This window comes from Oculina patagonica, chromosome 5 (genome assembly GCF_052425735.1).
Source record: "Oculina patagonica isolate OP01 chromosome 5, crgOcupat, whole genome shotgun sequence".
In the NCBI taxonomy this organism is placed as follows: domain Eukaryota; kingdom Metazoa; phylum Cnidaria; class Anthozoa; order Scleractinia; family Oculinidae; genus Oculina; species Oculina patagonica.
Window position 1 is genome coordinate 447608 of NC_135762.1, and position 23734 is coordinate 471341.

A 23734-nucleotide genomic window follows, 5' to 3' on the forward strand; every position below is an offset into this window, starting at 1 on the left:
TCCATCTTCACCTATGTATAGCAATTACTTGGAACGAAAATAGTCCAAACATTTGCACTCAGGCTCGACCCACTAAACAGCCAATGGATTGCCATGTTTTTTGTCATGTCATTTGCAGAGCGGAAGTATTATGAACGCTTCGTGGCCGATAGCAGGCAATGTGGATCTGCCATTGTTGAAGTCAGCGGACTACTTAGCAGATCGTGCGCATGACTTCCGTGTACGCATCAAGGCCATGATGAATCCCAAAGGAAAAAAGGTAAGAACTTGCTGAGTGCAAGTCTGTGAAATGGAAATCGCTGTGCTTTGTCATACGAGAAGAATAAATGCGACTGCTTCTTGGTTCTCTAAACCCTCGTGTTATTTCACTTCCAAGCTGAAAAAATTAATTATCCTGACTACTTGCCTTGTGTTCCTTTCAGTGCTTTTTAGAGATTTAAAACAAAGTTGGCGATGACCCGAAAAAATGTTGATATTAGTTTACCATCTATTTCATAGTATGATCATGGACTCTTGCTCGTTTCTCTAGAAGCGACTGCAAAGCAATCCTTTAAAGTAGTTTCATCATGGACAACGCATCTTGAAAAAAGTGGTAAATGTTTTCAAGTTTGCCATTCGTAATCCGTCTTAATCATCTTCAGTCGAAACCATCCTTGGTTATTTTCGGGTTTTTATTACCCCGTTGGTGTTTTTCTACGTTAGAAAACTATTATTTCAAGGTTTCATTCAGTTTGAAACTGATCAGAAAAATAACGTAAAATACCGTGACCTTTTGTTTACTCCAACAGAAAGATGCAGCCCCGCCCAAGAAACCCACCCATGGTATCATCTATGTAGCCAGCTCGTACCCTGCCTGGCAGCACGCCACACTTAACACTCTGAAGGAAATGTACGATCAACAGGGAGGGAACTTCCCTGATAACAGGGATATTATGAACCGGATGAAAGGCATACCGGAAGTCAAAAGTGCCATGAAGAAACTGATGCCTTTTGTACAGCACGTCAAGGTACCGGAAGTTGAAACTTGCATTCTTTACGATTTTGTAAAGAACGGAATTTCTTGTAAAGCCCTGGTCAAATCGTTTGGCCAGGGCAAAGTCGTAGGTAGGCGCGAGTCTTAACTCAAGTTTTACGTTTAGAAGGCGTGCGTTATTAGACGCAACCTGTCAAAAGAAAACCCTTTTAGATATAAATTGATTACCAATATCTTGAAACCATATCTCGCGGTGAAATTCCGTGATTTTGTGTCTTAACACCCCTCATCTCGCTAAAAATGTAAAATTTTAAAGTAATCATGCATTAATCGAGATAGCTAGTTTACATGCGTGCCACTGAAACAGAGGAAACAAATATTTCAATGAACATAACACGGTTAACAATCCCAACTTGCAGGAGGCAGACCAGTTGACTATATACAAAACGTGACCGAGGATTTGAACTCGGGACGACTGAGTTTAAATCCAGCTAGTGACAGGGTGGAGGCCTTGAACTCGGGACCTCCGGATAACAACAACAACGCCCTAAACCCCTCGTCCGCGCTGCCTCCGTAACTTCGCTGCAAGCATCTCCTGGCTTTCGTCTCTAAAGACATGTGATTAGTTTCAAATGGACCTGTCTATTGTCTGTCTTTGTCTATTATTATCATCCGAATATTTTAATTTTGGTAATTTTAATCCTGATTTAGTAGACACCGCAAAAGTGACAATGTTTCTGCAGTTAATGAAACAGAAATATATTTCGTATTGGCAGCATACTCTACAGCATTCTCAAAAACTAGAATTTTATAGATCTTTTAAGAACGAATATGCTACCTCCAATTATCTAGAGTTAACTAGGAGAGTTTCTGGTAGGAGAACATTAGCTAAATTACGTATTAGCAATGCAATCATAAGTTAATGATCGAACTAGGCAGATATAACAATACGCCCAGACATAATAGGCTCTGCCCGGTCTGTGATTGTAATAAAACCGAAGATGAAATTCATTTTCTCTTTTATTGTTCCAAATATGCAACAATAAGAGATAACTTTTACAAGACAATACAGCCTATCATCTTAAATGTCAGCCAACTACCAGTTCCTGACTTGATTTTAGAATTAATGAATTCTCCCGATCATTTTGTGACCATGCAATTGATTAAATTTATATCATCTTGTTTTGATTTACGTAACAAAATACTATCAATGTAATTAATTTTATATGAACCATTTTCGTTTTTTACTATATATTATTGTTTTATTATTTTTATTATTATTATTACTAAATAAGTTTACGCTTTTGCAATATTGTAACAAATTTACAGTCCTGCAAATAAAGCTTGTTGTTGTTGTATTAACAGGAATGTGTGGAGCGTGACGGTCCATCCGCTCTGGAAACCACTCTGCCATTTGACGAAAGACAAGTACTTGAGGAGAACAGGCCTTTCCTTACAAAAGCTCTGGAGGTAAAACTTAATGTAATGTGTAAAATGTATAACTGTAGCCATATTAATTTTTTTTATTATCAGAGTGGTCTCTAAAACGTCTTCTTTAAAAAAAAAAACCTTTTATCCCGTTGACTCGTTCTCTTTTTCAATGGAAATTTTAACCCGCCTGTTTTATCTCTCATTTGTAACTATTATCTGGGTTGTCACGCTATGTATGTCACGAAGCCGGATAAGCGTTCGTGACTTTTCTAAGTTACAGAATGAGACGAATTATTGCCGAGTGCCTTTCTTCATATTTGTCAATCACAATTGTTTCCACTCATCAAACACAGGCACAAATCACCTCAAATCAGACGCAATTTGAGCTCAGGTTCCCGGCGGGGAGTGGGGGGTAGGGTAGGAGGTTGTGACCCTCAAATCGTTTGCCACAGAGCGGCTCGGAGCCCTGGAGCCCAAATCCCTTTTGGAACCTAAGCTCGAACCTTTTGACGCAAATTTGTTTCTGAATCGTTTGATTTTTTTTTTTGTTAGCTGGTCAGTGTTGAAATCAAGCCGTCAAGTGAAGCAGACAAGCGAATTCAAGAGGACTGCGCTCCAGGCAAACCATTCTCGGTATTTACAGCGCAGGAAAATCAGGTTTGTTCGTGTTTATTTTTCACCTTCATTTGCGCATAGAGTCACAATTAATTTCGTGAAAAACAAAAGCGATATCTACTAAGAAAGCAAGTGAAAGAGACGAAAGAGTTGGCAGGTGCAAAGAGTGACCTCAAACAAGATAACAAACTTGTTTGACATCCGGTGAAATGATCTGCAATAGTGGGTTGAGAAATCCTAGACATTCCTCGTACATTTCAAAGCCTTTGTATCCGTAAGGAATAAGTTATTGTCCGTTTGACTGGCGCTGTATTAAACAATCTTATTATACGTTAGAATATCAAGCGTCTCTATCAGCACAAACATCTGATTTAACGGCAAATGCTGTAGGTTTTTATCCTGCTTCGTATCCGTCATGCAATGCGCTCCTATGCTCAATCTTCAGCTCTCTCCCACCAGCCTGATATACAGCAGACAAGATACCTTTACTTAGGACTCAAAACTTACACACTTGAATTTATTTTACTTCCTGGGGCTGGCAAGCCTAGACCACATCTACGCACGTGTTTTAGACTTCCTTATAGCATTAATTAAACGAGTTTTTTATTTTCATATTCATATCCGGGCTACCAAGGACTTCCGGCTATCTTGCACGTTCCGAGATGAGGTTTCTTGTACCTTATTGTTATTTTCGCGGGAACTTAATTTCGACGAATTTTGCGAGAATGTAAGAGTCCCTCGAAAATTAGTAACAGTATGGTACAATAACCTCAGCAAAGCAAAAGTTGATTCCCTATATGCGCTTGCCCAATCTTGGGCAATCTCTAATCTTTATTATTATCGTTAGATCTTACTGCTATTAGTTGTAATGTCTCTCTCATGCATACATTTGCTTAACTGCGGTATAATCTACGGTGACCTAAGATCGCGTTTCACTCGTACAGAAGCATGCCATTTTAGTTGCCGTGGCGACAAAAATTTTGGAACTGGTGACTAAAGGGCCTGTTTGCATGATTCCGGAATGACTTTCATTCTGGAACGAAACTCGTTCCGGAATGAAGTTCGTTGTGCATTTACATGACAGAGTCGAACGGTTCAACCAAAGGCATTTTCACGTGCGCGGTGTTCGCGCGAGATCAAAACAAGGTGGCGCATGTTTCGCGCGAGATCAAAACAAGGTGGCGCATGTTTCGCGCAAACATGTTTTTGTGCCCATTAATGGCCGTATCTGCAATTTTAACGCGTAATTTGACCATAGAGCTGCTTCTTTGGGCTAAACAGTAAATGCTATTACGTTTTTTTTTGCTCTGAATTCAAACTGTGGAGTCCGTATGCGGTTTCATGAGTTGCGATTTCATCTCGGAACGAATTTCGTTCTGTGTTTACATGATACCAGAATGAAATGTCATTCCAGAACGAAACTTTCATTCCGGAATGAAAACCGGAATGAACTCATTCCGGAATGACTTGACTTTCTTCTCGGTATCATGTAAACAGATACAGAGAAATGTATGGGGATGGAATGAACTCGTTCCACATTCCGGAATGACTTGACTTTCGTCTCGGTATTATGTAAACAGATACAGAGAAATGTATGGGGATGGAATGAACTCGTTCAGGAATGACCTTCATTCCGGAACGAGTTCATTCCATCCCCATACATTTCTCTGTATCTGTTTACATGATACCGAGACGAAAGTCAAGTCATTCCGGAATGAGTTCATTCCGGTTTTCATTCCGGAATGAAAGTTTCGTTCTGGAATGACATTTCATTCTGGTTTCATGTAAACACAGAACGAATTTCGTTTCGATATGAAATCGCATCTCATGAAACCGCATACGGAGGCCACAGTTTGAATTCAGAGCGAAAAAACTTAATAGCATTTATTGTTTAGCCCAAAGAAGCAGCTCTATGGTCAAATTGCTCGTTAAATTTGCAGATAGGGCCATTCATGAGTACAAAAACATGTTTGCGCGAAACATGCGCCATCTTGTTTTGATCTCGCGTGAAACATGCGCCACCTTGTTTTGATCTCGCGCAAAAACCGCGCACGTGAAAATGCCTTTGGTTGCAGTGGTCGACTCTGTCATGTGAATGCAGAACGAACTTCATTCCGGAACGAAACTCGTTCCGGGATGAAAGTCATTCCTGAATCATGTAAACAGGCCCTAAATTTTAGAGCAAGGTCGCCAGCCCGGCGATCACAAGAAGACTGCTCCAGAGTTTCAGCAAACTATCACCCGAACTGAGAAATTCTCTGTACATTATGGATTCACTTTGAAAAATTAGTTGTTCTACCACAAAATTTTTGGGTTTCGTGAACTGATCTTTTCATTTTTTTATTGTTTTTGTTTCTTTTGTTAAGTTTTTTTTCCCGGGGAAAAAGATCGTGGTAAAATTTCGTTTCATTCACGCTGTTTGGCACGTAGATTTGCAAACAATTATATATTTTGGCGACCAAAATTTCCCATCAGTGGCGACTTAACCTAAATGGGTAGTCGTCAAATGGCCACTAAGGGAAAAAAAATTAACTTGGAGGGTTGTCCAATCGAGACATATCAGTAGTATCTGAATCGTTACAAGTTGTAAGATTATCCAAACCTTGTTAAGCAATAAAAGTTTTTGATTCTCTGTACGCTAGAGACTTGTCCTTTATATTTGATGTGTGTAAGGAAGGAAAGTTTACTGTATGCAGGTGAGCCAGAGACACCAGAACAAACCAAGCTATTAAAAAGATCAACCCAATTCAAATTGCATCGTTATAACGAGCTGGTTAACTTATGAGGGTATAAACGTCTACGATGTTGTAAGGAAGTTTGTGTCATTTTGTGGTTTGAGCTGAAGCTAATTGGCAACTCTGGTCATAAATATCAACCAACATACACCTTATTGTAATAACGTTGTCATATTGTAAGGAAAAATGAAAAGAAAAAAACTAAATAGGAATTAATTTGCTTAATCATCATAACTGGTAGCAATTACAGGACCAAGCAGAGGCGTGCATTACCATACGAACTGAAACTAACACAGAGAGGTTTTCTATTGTGTAAATGATTATCGAGATTTCAGTTTCTCCTCAGAGTACACTTAATTCGTGATAATGTAAATTTTGGCCATTTCCATGCACTGAAATGAGTAGCAGTACGCTGTTAGAAGTGTTTGGTCAAATTTTGTTATTATCCAGTCGATGAGCTTATTTACCAAGAATACAGCGACAGAGAAATCACAAGCTCGGCATATCTGGCGTCAAGAAGTATTAATGCAAGGCTTATAAACGCTTGTTTACCAGAGGAAAATGAAGAAACAGAAGCAGATCGGGGAAATGATGATCAAGTAATGGCTTGGAAGCGACTTCGACCATCTTTTCTACAGACAGTTTATAAATCGTTGTACATTGGAGCTTTGATTTCTTTTCTATCTGCTGTAATCCTTGGTATATTTTTCCTGCTAATTTCTTATCTTTGTTATAAAACGATCCTTCACTATCTACATTATCCAGAGAAATCAATTTCAATTCGTGTGCAATGGATGAGAACAGTTTCTGATGCCATATCTGTTGTGTTTTATTACATCTGGCTATTTGTAAATCTGTTATTTCTTTTCCGTCCTTATCAGTTAAAAGGAATGAAGAGAAAACTGCTGCTCGTTTCTTGCTTGGCATATTGTTTGGACATACTTTATCGAGTCGCTTTACAAGTTATAGCGACGCCTTATTATTTGGCATCTACTAAGTTAGTTCAAGCTCCGTCGTATGCTATTTTCTTTCTCAGTATATGTTCACAGATGTATCTTGTCGGAAGACATTTTTGCGTTCGACCAAGATCGAAACATTTGAGTCTCTTCTGTAAAATGATCATACCAATTTGTCTTCCTTTTATTGCTGGTGCTTTGATATGTGATTATCTTTATCCAGCGTATATCAAACGAAACGAGGAAGAAAAACTGGCCATTGCTGTCTTTACTCCTCTTATTGGGGTGGCTGGAAAAATAATATCACGAATTTGTGCTCAGCGATTATGGTACGTTACTCATCCGGGATATTCGTATGTCTTATTAGCGCCTTGTTATGTCGGCTATGCGATGGCTTTTCGAGTTTTGCAAGCTGATCTCGACAAATTGGAATCTATCGCCATTCTTGGAATAATTCACGGAGCTGCAGAAGTCGTAGAACGCAGCGCCATGGTTGTCATTGATCACATTTGTCATGTGCTTTGGAAACGAAACTCGGCTCCTTGGGGTATTTTTCGTACTCCTCGTCGCGAGAGACTAATGGCTGACATCGCTATCATGAGCATGTTGTTTGAATCCACTGCCATAGTGTCTGTTAATGGAATAATATACTTGTATCAATTTGTCTTCGTTGAAAACAGCTCTCTTTTAAAGTTGCTCCAGACTTTTGCCATTTATACTTCAGTTCAGCTGGTGATTGAGTGGTTTTTCACCAGCATGTCTCTTGCGATCGAGACTCGCTATCAGAACATGGCTGTCATGGCTGTTTGAAGGCGAAGATGGAAGAGACATATCCTGGTAGCAGTTGTTAATACAATACCAGTAGCTGTATGGAACAGCTCTTGTCTATTAGTGATAGTAAGTGCGGGTTTTAATGTAAGCGTCGATAAGCCCTGTAAAATGCCGTTTGCATGAGAATTGAGAGTAGCCTGTGGACTCTTGCTTGCTTTTGTGGTCGTAAAAAAACGTTCGGATGTCAATTTTTATTTTATAAATTTATTAGTCAAATATAAAGAATTGAATTTAGACTGCTACATTTATGAAATGTCGTTCATTTGCGAAATAAAACCGGAACTGAACACGCAGTCAGACTCTATTCGTGCCAAAGTCTTTGTTTGACATTTGTTGTCTCCGTGAAAATAAAGGGCGAGTACCAAGTTAAGTTATTAGTTTCGAAACTTATCTAAAGTAAGTGTGTAACGTAGTGGAAACTAATAAACATACTAAAACGTAAATCACTCTGTTATGAGTGTGGCAACTGGCTAATTCTCCAACTTAAAAAAAAGACCATTACAATATCGTGCGCAGATGAACAGTGGCATCTCGATTTCTTGAACTCTTCGAAACTCTCGGTAACACTGTAATTTTACTGCCGATTTTTTCGAACTTCCCGTCTTCTCGAAACAATTTTCGTTTCTCTTGCAAGTTTAAGAAATCGGGATTGCGTTGTATTTCGTGAGTGCTTTCTTCAGTTTACCGCCATTTGATTTCTTGCCCTTGTTGCTGCCTCCACAGGCTTTTCCAAGCCGATTGAGCGCGGATTCTGGAGAGTCGCGAGTGGGAGGATTGGGAGCGAGCGCGACGCGCGAGCGGCGGGTGATGGGAGGGAAAAAACAGAATTTCTCTCAACGATCGCGAGCGACTGGGGACGAGGCAGCCCTTGTTGCGCTTTAGAATATCAATATAGAGCGGGTTTTTTTCTCAATATATTGTCGTGAAACCGACATCTTGTCAGGAAGAGAAAACTGTCTAATCGTTAAGTAACGCTATCAAACACAAACGAGCTTCACGACCATCATTAAAAGATGTCAAATGTAAAAATAAAGCTCAAAAGATGGAGGTAGTTAATTTTAAATAAATGACATCGTGGGGTGTGTTGAAGAAGGACTTTTCGTGCCTGAGATGTTTTTTCGGGGGAGGGTAGGGGCTAGCATCAGAATGGCTGTCTCAAGCCCGGTATTCGTTCGTTTTTTTTGGAGAGAAGCGCGGGCTCTTTTCCCGAACAGCGGCTGGTAATTGAGCCTACATTAAATCTTCACAGCGGTCAAACGCAAAAATGACGTCACCTCCGGTCTTTGCCGCCTCGAACTTTTCTTAGAATTTGACTCGAAAGTGTGCAAACTTTTGTAGTAAATTGTTATGAAAAAAGTACGGTGAAAGAGAATTGCAAGCTGGGAAACTCAGTGGAGAACAATTATCAAATTTCCCATCCATAAGCTGCGTATAAACCTTAACTTTCCAGGGACGGCATTAACTTTTGGCTTTAAAACGAAAGCTTTCGGAAAATTTAAGACTTTTTATGGAGGAATTGCACAGGATCTGCGTACGCGCGTGGCGTGTATCCACTGTACCTTAAATCTGTAAATGTGATTTTTTCAATCTCGCGCAGGTGTTTGGAAAGAAAATAAATGCATCAATTCAAGGTTTCTTAAATTTACAATATTTTTCCTTTCTCGCAGGTCAATGGTGTTGATGGCTCCAGTGGTACAAGAAAAGCGACTGACAAGTCTCCCCTCCCTTCTGAAAAAAGACCTACCTCCTCCCCGGTGTGTCGGTTTGTAAATGTGCAACTTTGTGGAGTTGAACCAGCACAGGGCGTCAAGGGACATGAAGCCACGGTGCTGTTAGAGAACCCGCAGGGACAGTACCTGTTGAATTTGGACCATCTGACACGGGAGGTCAGTTTAATAAGGGGCCAGTTGTGTCCCATTTTGTTCATGAAATTGATCTTTGTATCGCCATTCCCCGAGATGCTAGGGAGGCATGGCAGCTTAATGGCCAGTGCGTTGGACTTCGGATCGAGAGGTCCTGGTTCGAGCCTGGCCCAGGTCGTTGTGTTGCGTTCTTGAACCAAACTGTTTACACCTGGGTTCCATACATTACAGGCGAATTGTCAGGTCAACCAGACAAAAATGCTGTGGCCAGGGGTTTTTTTTCGTTTGTAGCTGTTTTACGACATGTGTTTTTCACTGTCGATGGTTAAAGTATTCCCGAGCAGGTCTGCGCACCAGTTCATTGAGGTTATCCAATTCTAATTGTGTGTATATTTGTTGGTGTGATTTTAGGTTGCAGTGGTGTTTGGTTTGAGGGGAAGAAAACTTTCCCTCTCGGCCTCGCCCAAATGCGATTCGGGTAAGTTTCACGTTTAATCAATTTCTTGTTACGAGAGCTTCCCCTCTCCGATAATTAACTAAGCTCGGCTATCTTGGACAAGCAGCGGCAGTAGCGATTTTAAACCCCATTTACACGCGCAAAAAAATCGGCACGGCACGGCAAATTTTTGGCACCGTGACCAAACCATTTTGGCACGGCACTGCCCATTTACACGACCAAAACAAGAAAGTTCTCTCCTGCTAGGCACGGTACCAATTTTTATCTTGGCACCCCTACTTTCCATCGGTTTCCTTGCCGAGAAATGGCAGAAAAATGTTTTGCTGTGATAGTTCATCGTGCTTTCAGTGCAAAACGCGAATTTTATCGGAAAGGAACGAGTTGTCGACCATTCAACATAATGAAGAGTGTTCAGGGGCAAAACAAATCGACATCTGAAAGGAGTTGACGAAATCAGAAGAAGAAGATTGAAAAGTCTGAAAAATAAATGGCTCTTTGCAGTGATGGTGGAAGTGGCTGACTTACGGTGATTTTTTTAGAGCGGGAGCTATCTCTTATCTTCTGCCTCGGTGGCATTCTTATCCCCCAGAACTTCTCTTTTTGTACTCTTTTCGCCGACCACGTGACTAAAAGAAACAAAGTCTCTTGGGGCGAGAATGACGCAGTGGCCGCCATTTTCGTAGAAACAACGCATGCGTCACACTTGTTTTCGGCACGGTGCCTCGATTTACCCGTGCCGAGACTACCTCCTGGAGGTAGTCTCGGCACCCCTAAAAAATTGGGCACTGGTGCCACATTTTTTTTGGGACCGGTACGTTTACACGTCGATAATTGGGAGTGTCGTGCCCAAAAATTGTCAGCACGGTGCCAAAAATTTGCCGTGCCGTGCCGATTTTTTTTGCGCGTGTAAATGAGGTTTTAAAAGCCACTGATCTCTCAACGCCGTCGCTACCCAGATGTTTTAATATTCACGCGTTTCAAAGGTTCTTCCTATAATTTATAGCATGCCATAGAAAATACAGCCAATCAGAATACAGGAAAGCCGTTGTATATTCGACGGTATTCTACCCAACCTTCCCATCGTGCGATTGCTGACTCGTCCCCAGTCGTCTCTTATGCGAAAATTGCAAGAAGCGAAATTTAGTAAGAGTATTTTCTATGTCATGGTATAAAATAGTTACACAACACTTTCTCGTGGTATACTATGGAATATCCCACTTGTCACTTGTGTTTTCTTGGTATACACACTCGGCTAAAGGCTCGTGTGTATACCGAGAAAATTCAAGTGACTCGTGGGATATTCCATAGTATACCACTGGAAAGCGTTGCATAACTAGTATGTACCCATGTTGATGTAATTTTTTTTTTTTCTCGTGTCGTTTTGTTATTGCTACTTTCATTGATACTAATCTGGTTTCTTTATTTGCTTATTTATAGCATTGACAAACCAAGATATCATGAATTACAGTGGACGGTGTCTCTACGCTTTCATTCCAAAGAAGTGAAGCAAACAAATTGCAATGTTTATTGTACTCAATATTTAAACGCTTCCTTGCGAAGTAAAATAGATTTACAAGCCTTTAACAAAGAATTGACTTTGTGTAGACAGCAGTTAGAGATAGAGTGGACACCCTCTTAACAGAAACCTAATACAATCGCGCGGAAGGGGACAGGACAGTACTTAAATAAATATCCCTCCCGTCCCTGAGGCTGATAGTTTGTTCTGAGGCATTGAACGAGTCCGCTTTAGAGGAGTGTATTGAATATTAACAATAGCTCTTTGAATGTTTCAGAATCGTACTTTGCAATAAAGAAATTCTCATGAAACCAAAGTCTGTAACTTTTCTCTTCTGGTGACAACCAAACTTTGTGTCAGAAGTATCTGCTTTAACGCGAATAGGACTTGGAACTAGTTTGAAACCCAGCAATAGTAACCTTACCAAGCGTTAAAATGTGTGGGAAAACATGACTAGCACACGCAAGCAGCCGAATTTGGCCTGTTGTTGCTTTCCATCGACAAAATTCCGTCTATAAACAGTACTCGATAATTAGGTATTTCTCCGAGGCGTGAAACTTGAAAGATGTGAAATATATAAGCTGACCTCAGAGGAACAAAGAGGCTAGTAAATGACAAAATCGGCAAACAAATAGAGTTTGTATGAATTGGGTGGACATGTTTTATCCGATAAGAGAATTTTTGTCAATTTCTCCGATTTTTGAAAAGCAAATGCCTCACGTCATTCAAACAGTTGAAAACAGGGGTGACTAGTTTTTGGTGTTTTTTTTTTTTTCGTTGAAATGGTTGGTCTTTGAACCATGTCAATATTACACTCCTCCCCGTTTTTTGTGTGGTCCATTTGTGATGAAAAGGGAAGATAAATTTAATGTAATTAAAATCATATGCTGGGGAATGCAACAGTGACAAATTTCCTTTGACAGTCAAATTGGATTGACAGGCATGCAGAGGAATTGTGTGTGAAACTTTGTGCTTTCTAACGAGTCTCTAAAATGCTATCTTTACAGTTGACTCGTCAGTTATCCAGCCAACTAAATATACCGATATTTTACAGGTGAAATTGTTAGTGACCGCTCTGTCCCTATTTGACATAGCTGTCTACGTACCAATAATGATACGACAATTAAGTTTAGACTTTTGTATTGTCTGAAACAAACTTCACGTTTCAGTTTTTTTTTGTTACTTGCTTCCTCGATCGTTCTTTACACAAGAGAGTGCATTGTCCCTTGAAAACCTTCGTCCCCCTTTGTGGCTCGGCAGCACTGCAAGCATTCACAGAGCGCCCCCCGAAAATCGCGCTTCCCAAGGACGAAGAGGACTGGGTTGAGCGCGGAGGCAGTGAACCTTGTGAAGTAAAACAACATGTACACAGCCCACAGTGGTAACGACTCCATTCCTTCATCATCAATCACAAGTTCCAGGATAAAGTATGGCGCCCAGCAAATAAGAAACACGGCTAACATGCCCGCCAATAACACAGCAGTTTTACAGTTAGATGCGATTTTCGCGAACGGTTGGTCGTTCAGTGAGTTCCCATTTTCTGATGCTCCAGCGTTCTGCTTTCTTTTGCATAGACGAACAAATGCGAAAATACGCACGTGGCAGTAAACCATTATGATCAACGGAACGCCAAGGAATAAGACAAGTACAGCGATAGAGTAAGTCAGGTGAAGCTGAAGCCGCTCCACTTCACTTCTGTCGTCTTCTACAGTGATCCAAGACAGCTGAATCAGGGAGACCAACGCGGCACAAGCCCAAGCGGTACAGACGAGACTAGCGGAAGCTTTCCGCTTGAGGAGAAATTCATAGCGCGTGACGTGAACCACGGAAGCAAAAAGATGTATTGTTAAAATAGTCAGGTGTAGGACTGTAGAAACGGAGACGAACCGCCAGAAAACGGCGCTGGAGAGACACCACGGTGTATCATAAGTCACATTACAGGCGAGGTACAGAGGAATTCCTACCAAGCCCGCCAACAAATCACTGACGGCTAAGCTTGCCAAAACGCCATTTGTTACCGTTTGAAGCTTCTTTCTACGGACGACCAGGGTTAGTGCGGTGCCGTTGGCAAGTACAATCAACACAGCAAGTACGATTGGATACATGTCATAGCGGACTGAGAATCCACTCACAAATTCTTCATCCAGCGTGTCGCTTCCTTCGTCATCGTACTCCAAATCCTCGTCCATGTTGTGATCTTCTGCCTTGACTCTGTTATTGGTACAGGCTGTTACTTATTCCGAGGTCAAATACCAGAATATTGTGTTCGCTATACACTAGAATCTTATCCACTCGGGATACAGTTACCTCGTTTCAGTATCGTCAATAAGAGCTCTTGTTCTTGGCAGAGAAACGCTGGGAAATCAAACAGCTTTCTCTAGACTTGTACTGCAGCTTAACACAAGAACAAATGTCTATAATTTCTGTACCAATCATGTCCCAGCATCCGCGCTTGAAAACCTATTTTTTACGCGTCAATTAATTAGGCTTCTAGGTGTTGATATGCTTATAGAGGTATCACTCAATTAAAAAAGATATCACTCAATTCCAACCAGAGACAAAGATGTATCAATTTTTGTAGCAGTCATTGAGACTTTTGAAGTGTAACTTGTTTTTAATCTGTCCCAAGAGAAGCAGGTATTTCAAAGTCCAAGGCGAACAGATGGGATGTTACGGTATAACACAAAACACTACAAATCTTAAGCTGCTTGACAATCAGAGCATTTTAACACACAAACAAGCATCTGTATTGCGTACGCTCAACAAGTGATTTATGAGCGCTGATTACAAAGTACTTGAAATTCCAATAATACCTTGGTCATTTAATTTGTCACAGAAAATGACCTCGAGGAAAGCTTACTCGTAAACAGGGAAATATGTGCAAGTCCCTGCGCCAAAATATTACTATTAACCTGGAATACAAGCCTCTTTGACAAGGCGCTGCCAAACTTTCGTTCAAGTGGAGTCCGTTATTTGGCAACTGTATTTACAGGTAGCAAAGATAAATGCTTGTTAGCAGACATCAGACGATAATAAGCCCCCTGCAGCTGTTTATTCTAAAGATTACATATCTGCACAGATACCTGCACGTCTTTTAGTGACATTGGGTGGCATGGGAGTGGTTGATGACATAAAATTCTCCTTAGTGGTCTCCATACATTTCTTATAGTTTTAGTTGGGTGAACTTTTTTTTATACTGCGATCGTTCCGTTATGGCCATGGGCTGCATTTGCCTCTACCAAGAAGTAACAGTTTGGAATAAAAAGAGAATTTCAGTCTTTCTCTCGTACAGAACCTCAACGTCTTGCCTGAAAGTTCCAAAGCAAGGAAGAGTCCAAGACAGGCCGAAAGAAATCAGGGAGTATAGATGAAACCTCTCCGCTCAAGGAAAGGGGTGGCCACGCCGCTTTGAAGAAAAGGGAAAGGAAATCACTGTACATGTAGAACAGATTGACAAGGGACTGCCTCCTTTATAAACTACGAGCAGTTTTTCTAGTTCATCCAGTGTGAAGCGAAAAAAGGAACGCTAGTGGGAAAATGGCTGTGGAAAAACTTTTTTAGCTTGGCCTTCACGCCCGAAGGACGAAGAAAAAATAGGTACTGCTACTTTTTTGTCGCCTTCATTGCCCTGCGGTGCCAGCCACGAGAAGTAATGGCTGCCTGCGAAGCTCTGACATCAAAAGCTTCGTCATGGAACTTAAATATAAATGATAACTTCAGCAATGTAAATATAATCTTGTTTATTTTAACCATATCAGCAAATCCTCTCGCCTCCGTGTCTTGGCAAATTGTCTTATAAATAAGCGTAATGAGATCATTAAGATTAGCTGGCTTTATTAGGATCTGTCTGTCGGATATTCCTCTTCTTGTCAGGGTTTAGTTTACGCTTCTTGAACGTGATCTCATTGCCTTCGCCACCCGTACGGAAGGTGATTTTAGGAGTAGATCGTTCTTTAAATTTGACCTCTGTCTTAACAACTTCTGCTGTCGTGTCTTGTTTAGTATCGATCTCTTTTGATGATTCTGTCTTTTGTCTGAAAAGGGAAAAAAGGCAACGGTGTTGGAATTTAAATTGTGGTCACCTTTGGTTCCCTACCGCATCGCACGCACTTGTAAATACAGAGTGATCTAGAGATAATCCCAAAAGGATTACCTAAGACTTTTAAGTCTTATTAAAAACAAGAAATGCGCTGAAACAGATGGAAATACAATAAACATCATGATGCCACGCTATAATCTCATGTTCAGATCCTCTCTCTTATCGGTTCTCTCCCGAAAAACGAGGTGATCTGGGTGCGGGTCTGGGCTCACTGGGCCACAATTCACAGCTCCTTTTGATAAAATCCTTTACCGTGAGAAATCACAGTAAAAAGGTTGTGGGAATCCCCTGTTTGATTGCCGACTTGTTTCTGCCTGCTCTCAGGCTACCAATCTCCTTACTCTTCCCTTTCTCGGGTTCATAAAAGAGGGTAAGGGCAGGGGAACATCTCAGAAGCCCTGTCGATTATGCTTTGGAATCCGGAACTCAAGTCTTTTCTCTTCTTGTAGCCCGGATAAAAATGTTGTTTCTCATTCCTTTGGGCCCTAAGGCAAAGCAATGGAGCCCTATTCTGTCTGTCTTGGAGCAATGGGAGACCTGTAGAGTCAAACCTCTCTCAACGGACACCTATATAAGACGGACACCTCTTTAATACGGACACCTGGTATTGGTCCCGTCCCTGCCATTTTTCAGTCATTTTACTGTAATTAAAACTTCCTATAAAACGGACATCTCTCTAAAACGGACAATTGAAGCTGGTCCCAACGGTGTCCGTTTTGGAGAGAGTTGACTGTATTTTTTATGCCGTGTTACTGACGGGGCCCCTAAATCCCTCTGCAAACTTTTTTTTTCTCTCGTGACTCTGAAGAGGGGCCGTAAAGACGAAATAAAATGGCACGACTGAAAAACTTACGTTTGAGGCGGCGGCGGTTCAAATGTTTGAACTGCAGTCCACTGTCCGTATGGAGAGCTCTTCACTTCTTTCGGCTTCGTATCTTTCTCTTTACTTTCTTTTTCATCCTTTAACAAGATACGCGGAGACCACAGGTAAACAAAGCAGACTTTAAGAATTTAGGGCTCTAAACTCTGATTGAAATAATCACTAGTCTGCAATTTTCCTTCAAAGTTTGTAAAACTTATACAACATGCTATCACTTTTAGATGGCAGTTTTGGCTATTCTGGTCCAAATCATAACACGTGACTTGAGTCACGTGACTTTTCCCGCGCTTTCCTTCAAACATGTGTCTTTGATGCAGGCATACACATTGACTTTGTGTTTACTTTGTTTAGTTGTTAATAATCCCCTGTAGCACAATACCTACCTTCTGAGCACTAGTTTGTTGTTGTTCTTCACTGGCTGTTTTACGCTCATCTTCACTGGCTGCTCTATGCTCAGTGGAATTTCTAAAAGTTCAAAAGCAGTGCACAGTTATCAAATCGAGTTCAACTCACCACTTTTTTACGCCAGACCTAAGCATCATGAGGTAAAATCACTACAGACCATTATAATCAAACAAATTACCTTGTATTCTCAGGTGCTGGAGATGACAAACAAGATGGTGACTCCCACTGGGATGCTGAAGACAAAGAAAAAATCCATTATACACATGTACACTAGACTCTGGAACAGCGGCATTTACTCTTCTTGCTCATTTTATTCGTTTTTTGTTTTGCTTGATGAACTTCATGAGTAAAAGGGGCTGATGGAGGTCTGGACAGTACATAGATACATATGTTACATACACCTTCCTCACATCAAACATTTAGTATACAGTGTAAACAGTACTGAGGGTATCAGCCTGTGTCACCTACCTTGTGTTGTTGTATTGTAGTAGTAATAATAACCTTCAGGAGCTTGACCAATATTCCAGCCATGGGTGCATTGCATGGTGGGCTGGCTTCCTTCATATGAAATGAAACACCCTATAGCAAAACAAGATAATGACTTTTGGGGTGGTTTTGTGAGCTTCAGTGTCATAGAAAAGCATTGCCCTGTATTTTTTCCTTTAAATGGTTTCCCCCCTATTATCAAGAAAAAAAAACATCCAAAAAACTCTGGGTTTTTTAGCAATGTCTTTTGAGGAACCTTTGTTGAATAAGAAACAAAAAACCCTTCATCTGTTTCTCTGAACAAAGTTCCAAAAGAGTTAAGTACATGTATTTACATCAAAGCTTTCTGTGTTGAAGTTAGGCTGCTAACATTGGTTTTTCTGACGATAAATTAAACAGCACTGATACAATACAGACACACTACTGATACAACAGTGGTAGGAAAGCATGCCTGTTGTTACCTGCAGTACTTTCTCCTTTAGAGCATGTTTCATTTGTCTGTGTGTTTATAGTTGACTCTGATGTAGACTCAGCCTTTGATTTTGATGGCTCAATGTTCAGGTCTTTCTGATAGGCCTTCAGCGCTGCCTGTGATGATATTACAGTATGTATAATAAATGAACACAAATTCAGCCATTAAATCTGCTCCAGGGAAAAAGGTTCAACTGTATTAAATTTAAAAATCCATAAAGTATATCCCGTCTGGATTTTTTATATTTAAATGGTTCCTACATGTAGTTTGAGTCTAAAATTACCATTGTCAATTGGGTATAAAGCATGACAAATTAACCTAGCTTTGTGGCTATTAACACTTTTAATGAGATGTTCAGTGTGCTGAATCATCCTACATGTGTGCAAAGAATAAGACCCACATGTAATGGAATCATTAAGTTTATTACAAATCAAAACAATCTATTTGACTTACTGCTTCAATGGCTGCTAAATCCATTTTAAGTTGTTTCTGTGCCTGAGACACTTCTTTGCCCTTCTTTTGAACCTGTACAAAACACACTCAGATTAATGAATATAATTATTATAAAGCAACGTAATCAAAACACTCTCCCATGAATGAGTATATGTTCTAATCCACTCCTTGTTAGTCAAGATTTTACAAAGCCAGTGTATGCTAACTGTCAGCGGCAGTAGTCAGCGGGTTCAAAGGCTGGTAAAAGGTCCCGGTGAGAGTTACTGTTGCCACTTGGTAGCTCTCAAAAGTGCCAAGAAATGCCTACCGTCTCAAAAAGGCTCTACCAGCAAGTCATACCGTGAAATTCCGGTTATAAGCCCTGGGGTAGTACAACTTCGTAAGGGGTTTTGTGTGGGCTTATAAGCGGAGGGGCTTATATCCGGGAGGGCTTATAAGCGGAATAAAAAAACGTTTCGAAACGATCCACCAGAGTGTTGATCGAAACACGTTTTTAAGTTTAAAGCGCATAGTAAAGCAACATTTACCCCTGTTCAATACTGTCACCTGGCAGAGGGGGGCTGATATCCGGGGGGGGGGGGGGCTTATAATCGGATGTATTTTTTTGTATCCAGGGAGATGGGCCTATAACCGGGGGGGGGGGGGGCTTAAAAGTGGAGGGGCTTATAACCGGAATTTTACGGTATGTCACACCTCTGTTTGGTGACCCTGGTAATACGATATAGCTGAGTGACAATGTTGAAACCTGTAAAAGCAAGGTGATTACAGAAACCCAGCCCTATCCCCCACCTGGGGGCAAGGAACTAAGCAGTCAGCAGCAAGAAGGCTGGCCTTCAGCTAATGGTAAGGTGTTGAACTGTTATTACAGAAAAAAAGGGTGAGTCCTTGTGTTGCGACAATTTTATTCACACAGTTCCTCTTTCCATCCAGGCATACAGTACACACATGTATTGGGTTCAAATATATATTGGTCAAGGGTTACTGAATACAACTTGGGGTACCAATCTGCAATGGACTGGCATTTCATCCAGCAGAGTGGGGTGGGATAAGGGGGGAGGGGGTTACAAATGAATGTACTCTGAAACCATAACAAAGATCTCCAGTCTGGGTAGCAACAAGCACCCACTGTTTACCTCTTCAATTCTTTTCTGTACATTTTCTTTGTGTTTCTTTCCTCTCTCATGAAACTCTACACTCTGAAATTGCACAAAAACACACATCAGGTCTAGTTAAGTATGCTCATTAACAAGTTGTTCATGCTTTAGTGTGCACGATCAAGTTATGGTACATGTGAGAAGTTTGGAGAGCACAAAAGAAGTGCAAGGGTTGCTTGAGGTGATAGTCGAGAGCAACTTTAGGTTCTCGAGTGCTCTCCAAATTTCCTGCGTCTACCATAACTTCAGTTGATGGCGCACAGCTAAAAGTATGAACCAATTGTTTTGTAACATTGCCGGTGAAAATGCACATCAAAACCCAAGCCAAACACTTGCGCGAGAAAAAAATCTGCAAAGCAATCAGAATACGGCAGAAACCCATAAGGGTTGAAACATGTAACGCGTGCGCACAGCGTTTGAATATTCATTTTGCTAAGTACCATATTTGGAAACACGAAGAATTTGCAGGCAAATGCTTTATACACGTAACAACACACGCAACATAATTTTTGGTTCTGCAGTAAGTTGCTTGAATTTTGACGTAAACACCGTAAATTTCTTACAAAAACTAAAGAAATACATTAAGTGTATCGAAGCGAAGTTCTCCAGACTATTTCAAGAAGATGAAACAGGAGAATTTAACCAAATTTAACTTTATTCAACCAAGCTTGTTCAAAAACAAGATTACGCCATCGAGCGCGAGCTAGCGCACGCTGTGAATATAATCCAAATATAGTAATTTTGATTGGTTAAATGTTTCTCGTGATTTTGCAAATATGGTACTTAGTGTAAACAAATGTGCAAATGCTTTGTACAATGGGAATCATAGGGAGTTACGAGTTTCAACCCTTATGGGTTTCTGCTTACGGTGCATGCATATGTATACTGAATTTGATTGTGTGACTCTTCCAGCTATGTTATTAATATATGTAAGAAGTCATAATGTTTCTATGTTCATATTTTTGTTTTCCTTGCACAATCAATTTACATTGGAATCCCAATTTCTCGAAGTCATTTTATTTAGATTTTTACTTCAGTGAGTCTAACAAGTGTTTCTTTCCAGCAGTGTTAAGAAGGACTTTAAATAAAAACCGCGCTTGCACTGGCAGAAAATTGAAAAATCAAATTCCTTCATTATTTTGCTCATTAATAGCTTTTAGGTAGATAAGAAACCTGATGTATTTTGTTCCCCCCAGAAGTCTTCTAATTTCGAGAAAAAAACCAAAGTCAGTTTTCGTGATCGGAGCCTCAAAGTGACACAATTTTCAACCCGAAATTCGCTATCGTTAACTCTCGTCGCGTTCACAAACAAAGCCACATTGAAAACTTTGGATGCTTTCTATCAACAGAGAAACTCTTTTCCATTCGCTAAAATATAATTTCAGGGCTTAAGCAAAACTCTTCGAACTGAAATAATTAAAAAGGTGGGGAATACTTTTCACGATACTAGAAAGTCGAATTAAACGGCAGTTTTCAACGGAATTATTTATTATGTGGTATAACTCCAAATTTCCTCAATTGTCGTTTAAACACACATGTAAATGTTTATCTAAGACATACCTGAGAATTTGCTTGGGTTGTTGAAGGCAGCATATTTATCAATGCATCGTAGTCCCACAAAATGTTGTGATATCGATCAAAATAGCCTAACTTACAGCTAAACATTTCTTGGCTCCAAAATGCAACAAAGCAACTGTTAAGCGCGAAATTCCTTTTGCATCTTCATCCTTAGCAATTGTCCTTTATCGTGGTTCTTTTCTCTTGACGAAAGTGTGTACAGAACGCCAGAACGCTCAATTTGCTTCCTCAAACTGCGTTGTCGGTGCTGGAGAATTGTTTTGCGTTATTTTAACTCCGTGACATTCTCGACCCCAGAGCTCTTACTGCGCAGACTCACTTACGTCACAATATCGTGTTTCATGTCACGTGTATTATGTCACGTAAGTCACAAATCTAATCTTGTAGCAAAATGGAAGAGGTTTTGCGATCAAAATGGACCTTAATTGACCCAGGTTGGCTTTTTTATCTCACTCTTTCGTTGAAAAGGGAATTTTGCAATGGAACATTCGGCAAGAAGAAGGAAAGACGAGCATTTGGGGTTAAAACATTCATTATCGTGGCGTTTGGCAATTAGAAATATTTACACAGTTTACGGTCATGCTGTGAAAATTTGCCGAAGTTTGATGCCCTCTAAGTGAGAATCTTTCCAATAACCCGAGCCAATTCTCAGGTATGTTTAATAAGAATATCTGTATGCATGTTTGAGCGAGAATTGAAAAAATTTAATGTTATACCACATGCTAAATACTGCCGTTGAAAATTACTATTTCATTCAAATTTTTGTTATCGTAAAAAAGCATTCCTCGTCAGTTCATTTTTTTCAGTTGGAAGAGTTGCGATAAAGCCCTGAAATTATATTCCAGCGAAAGAAAAAGAGTTTTTATGTAGATAGAAAGTGACCAAATTTCTCTGCGCGGTTTTGTAAGCGAACGCAAGGAGTCTTCATAATAGCTAATTTCGGGTTTAAAAGTTAGGAAATTTGTGACTTCGTCCACATTTTCTTTGTTTTCTCAAAATTAGAAGACCTCTAGGGGAAACAAACTACATCAGGTTTCTTATCTACCTTAAAGCTAATAATGAGCAAAAAACGAAGAAAAATCGATTATCCAATTTCTGCCAAGAAATCAAATTCTTGCTCGGCCGTTCGTAAAAGTCACTCTTAAATCATTGGCAAATCATCAAGATCAATCTCGCAGAGACTTCTAGAGTAGCCTGTGTACAGCCGTCCCGCTCCCCTAAAAAAAATCGGGGAGGGAACGTCTGTGTTTTGGCGAAGTTAATCGTGTTCCGCGGAGGGTGGTTTTCCTGGAATGTGTGGATAATGATCTGATTGGCCCTTTTACAAAAACCATTCATAATTGCTTTTAATTTAGACGGGCGATAGCTTGTGGCATTCCAAATTATTTCGGCTTGTGGTGAACATTCGAACTTTAGAGCCTTTTGCGTCTCACTTGTTTCTGAAGGGCACAATAATAAACCAGGACAAGTTAGAAAGAGCCGTAGTTTGGTGAAGACCATGGTCTCGAAAATTTCTGCGCTGTAGTATGAAATATCTCGTTAGTGCGGTTTGTTTTGGCTCATTTCGATTTAAAATGTTTGGTTTGGAACTGTTGGAAGGACAAGCCTTGAAATTTATCCGTGAAGGCGAATGACTTCTTAGCCTGTTCTAGGCTCTTGGTAGTTGAAGGAGAAAGCGAAAACGCGGGTGATGACTTCTTGGATTTAATAATTGTGATTCCGGCCCGGCCGCTAACTGATACTGTTGCACAATGTATTGTACGAATGATAGTGTCTGGCTTTGCCGAAAACTGTTGTAGCTTTACTTGTAGAACGAAGAAGGTTGGTTATTAGATTTTGTGCTGTAAACGTTATGCTTTTTGCATTTTATCGATCAAGCGCTTTGTTTCTTGAGTTTGATGATGTTTTATCTCCCGTGTTTGTTGTGTTATATTTGGAACTGCATGATTCAAATTCGGTCATCCAGATATCCGATATAATAATTTATGTGAAATTTAAATCCATAACAGCAGGACACTGGAACACGATTAACGTCGCCAAAACACAGACGTTCCCTTCCCGATTTTTTTGAGGGGAGCAGGACGGCTGTACACAGGCTACTTCTAGACTTGAAACACCATAGAAGCTCTTTATATAGCGGTGTGTTTGTAGACTGCAGACTGGAGACTAGAAACTGCAGACCAAAAGTATACATTGTGCAACTATTACTAATATTGAGAGCTAATCCTAGACAGGCTAACCAAAGCGCTATTCAAGCTAACTGAAGTGGTGTCTACAAGTCTGCAGTCTACAATACAAATTATATCAACAATACAATACAAATTCTGGTCCATGCAAATCATAACAGATAGAGGACATATTAGCTTTTACGAGAAATAGAAACTTCACAAAAAAACACCTCTGGCACCCATCTTGGTTTAGAGCTGAAGGCTGTGGTAAGATTTTTATGATAGACTATAGCCGCTTGCATACCGCTTTGTTGTCAGTGATCCAGCACTTGCAAAACTCGCACAGCTTCTTCGGTTGAGACTTCCAGTATTCAGCCCTAAAAGAAAAATATACATTGTTTAAGCCTGCTTTATTCTCACGACAAATTTCACTTGATCGCAGTGTTGCTCACATGTTAAAAATCGTGATTAATCCTTTCTGTAGTCTTTCTGATATTCATCCAAGATGGCGCTGGTCTTCTTTACTAGGTTCAAGTCTATTCACTCATCCAAAGATGGCCGAGAGAAGACTAGGTCGACTAGAGCTTGCAGAGAACTTCCGGTTAGGTTCAGTCGCAGTGTGCAGGATGTGCAGTGTCCTAGTCCTGGGGAACAGTCCTGGGT

General features: G+C 40.4%; 4 protein-coding genes across 4 annotated transcripts in view; 2 read left to right on the plus strand and 2 right to left on the minus strand.

Moving 5' to 3' along the window:
- LOC144654585 (leucine--tRNA ligase, cytoplasmic-like) overlaps nucleotides 1–11441 on the plus strand; it is a 41006-nt gene extending 29565 nt beyond the window's left edge. Inside the window, exons 30-36 of the mRNA XM_078514755.1 lie at nucleotides 119–259; nucleotides 789–1007; nucleotides 2339–2443; nucleotides 2957–3061; nucleotides 9209–9427; nucleotides 9815–9881; nucleotides 11298–11441. Of these exons, the coding sequence (XP_078370881.1) occupies nucleotides 119–259; nucleotides 789–1007; nucleotides 2339–2443; nucleotides 2957–3061; nucleotides 9209–9427; nucleotides 9815–9881; nucleotides 11298–11365 (924 nt within the window). The 3' untranslated portion in view covers nucleotides 11366–11441. The remainder of the gene's footprint in view (nucleotides 1–118; nucleotides 260–788; nucleotides 1008–2338; nucleotides 2444–2956; nucleotides 3062–9208; nucleotides 9428–9814; nucleotides 9882–11297) is intronic.
- LOC144654577 (uncharacterized) lies at nucleotides 6193–9196 on the plus strand. Its single transcript, XM_078514740.1, has one exon. The coding sequence runs from the start codon at nucleotides 6357–6359 to the stop codon at nucleotides 7518–7520; it is 1164 nt and encodes a 387-aa protein (XP_078370866.1). The 5' UTR covers nucleotides 6193–6356; the 3' UTR covers nucleotides 7521–9196.
- Nucleotides 11442–12565: 1124 nt separating the features above from the next.
- Nucleotides 12566–14956, minus strand: LOC144654580 (D(5)-like dopamine receptor). The gene has a single exon (XM_078514750.1). The coding sequence runs from the start codon at nucleotides 13563–13565 to the stop codon at nucleotides 12579–12581; it is 987 nt and encodes a 328-aa protein (XP_078370876.1). The 5' UTR covers nucleotides 13566–14956; the 3' UTR covers nucleotides 12566–12578.
- A 143-nt stretch (nucleotides 14957–15099) lies between these two features.
- LOC144654581 (WW domain-binding protein 4-like) lies at nucleotides 15100–23625 on the minus strand. Its single transcript, XM_078514751.1, has 10 exons — nucleotides 23524–23625; nucleotides 23376–23448; nucleotides 19305–19367; nucleotides 18172–18243; nucleotides 17708–17834; nucleotides 17229–17339; nucleotides 16939–16993; nucleotides 16739–16820; nucleotides 16329–16435; nucleotides 15100–15410 (listed from the first exon to the last, which is right to left on the minus strand). Coding segments are annotated over exons 1-10 (903 nt in total). The 5' UTR covers nucleotides 23526–23625; the 3' UTR covers nucleotides 15100–15199.
- Between the last annotated feature and the right edge of the window lie 109 nt (nucleotides 23626–23734).

Excerpts from the sequence above, each read along its gene's own strand:
- LOC144654580 (XM_078514750.1), bottom strand. The coding sequence starts at position 13,565 with ATGGACGAGGATTTGGAGTACGATGACGAAGGAAGCGACACGCTGGAT.
- LOC144654577 (XM_078514740.1), top strand. The coding sequence starts at position 6,357 with ATGGCTTGGAAGCGACTTCGACCATCTTTTCTACAGACAGTTTATAAA.
- LOC144654581 (XM_078514751.1), bottom strand. Across the intron at positions 16,994-17,228 it reads CTACAATACAACAACACAAG|CATCCCAGTGGGAGTCACCA; the intron begins GTAGGTGACACA and ends CTTTGTCTTCAG. Across the intron at positions 16,821-16,938 it reads CCAGCACCTGAGAATACAAG|AAATTCCACTGAGCATAGAG; the intron begins GTAATTTGTTTG and ends TTGAACTTTTAG.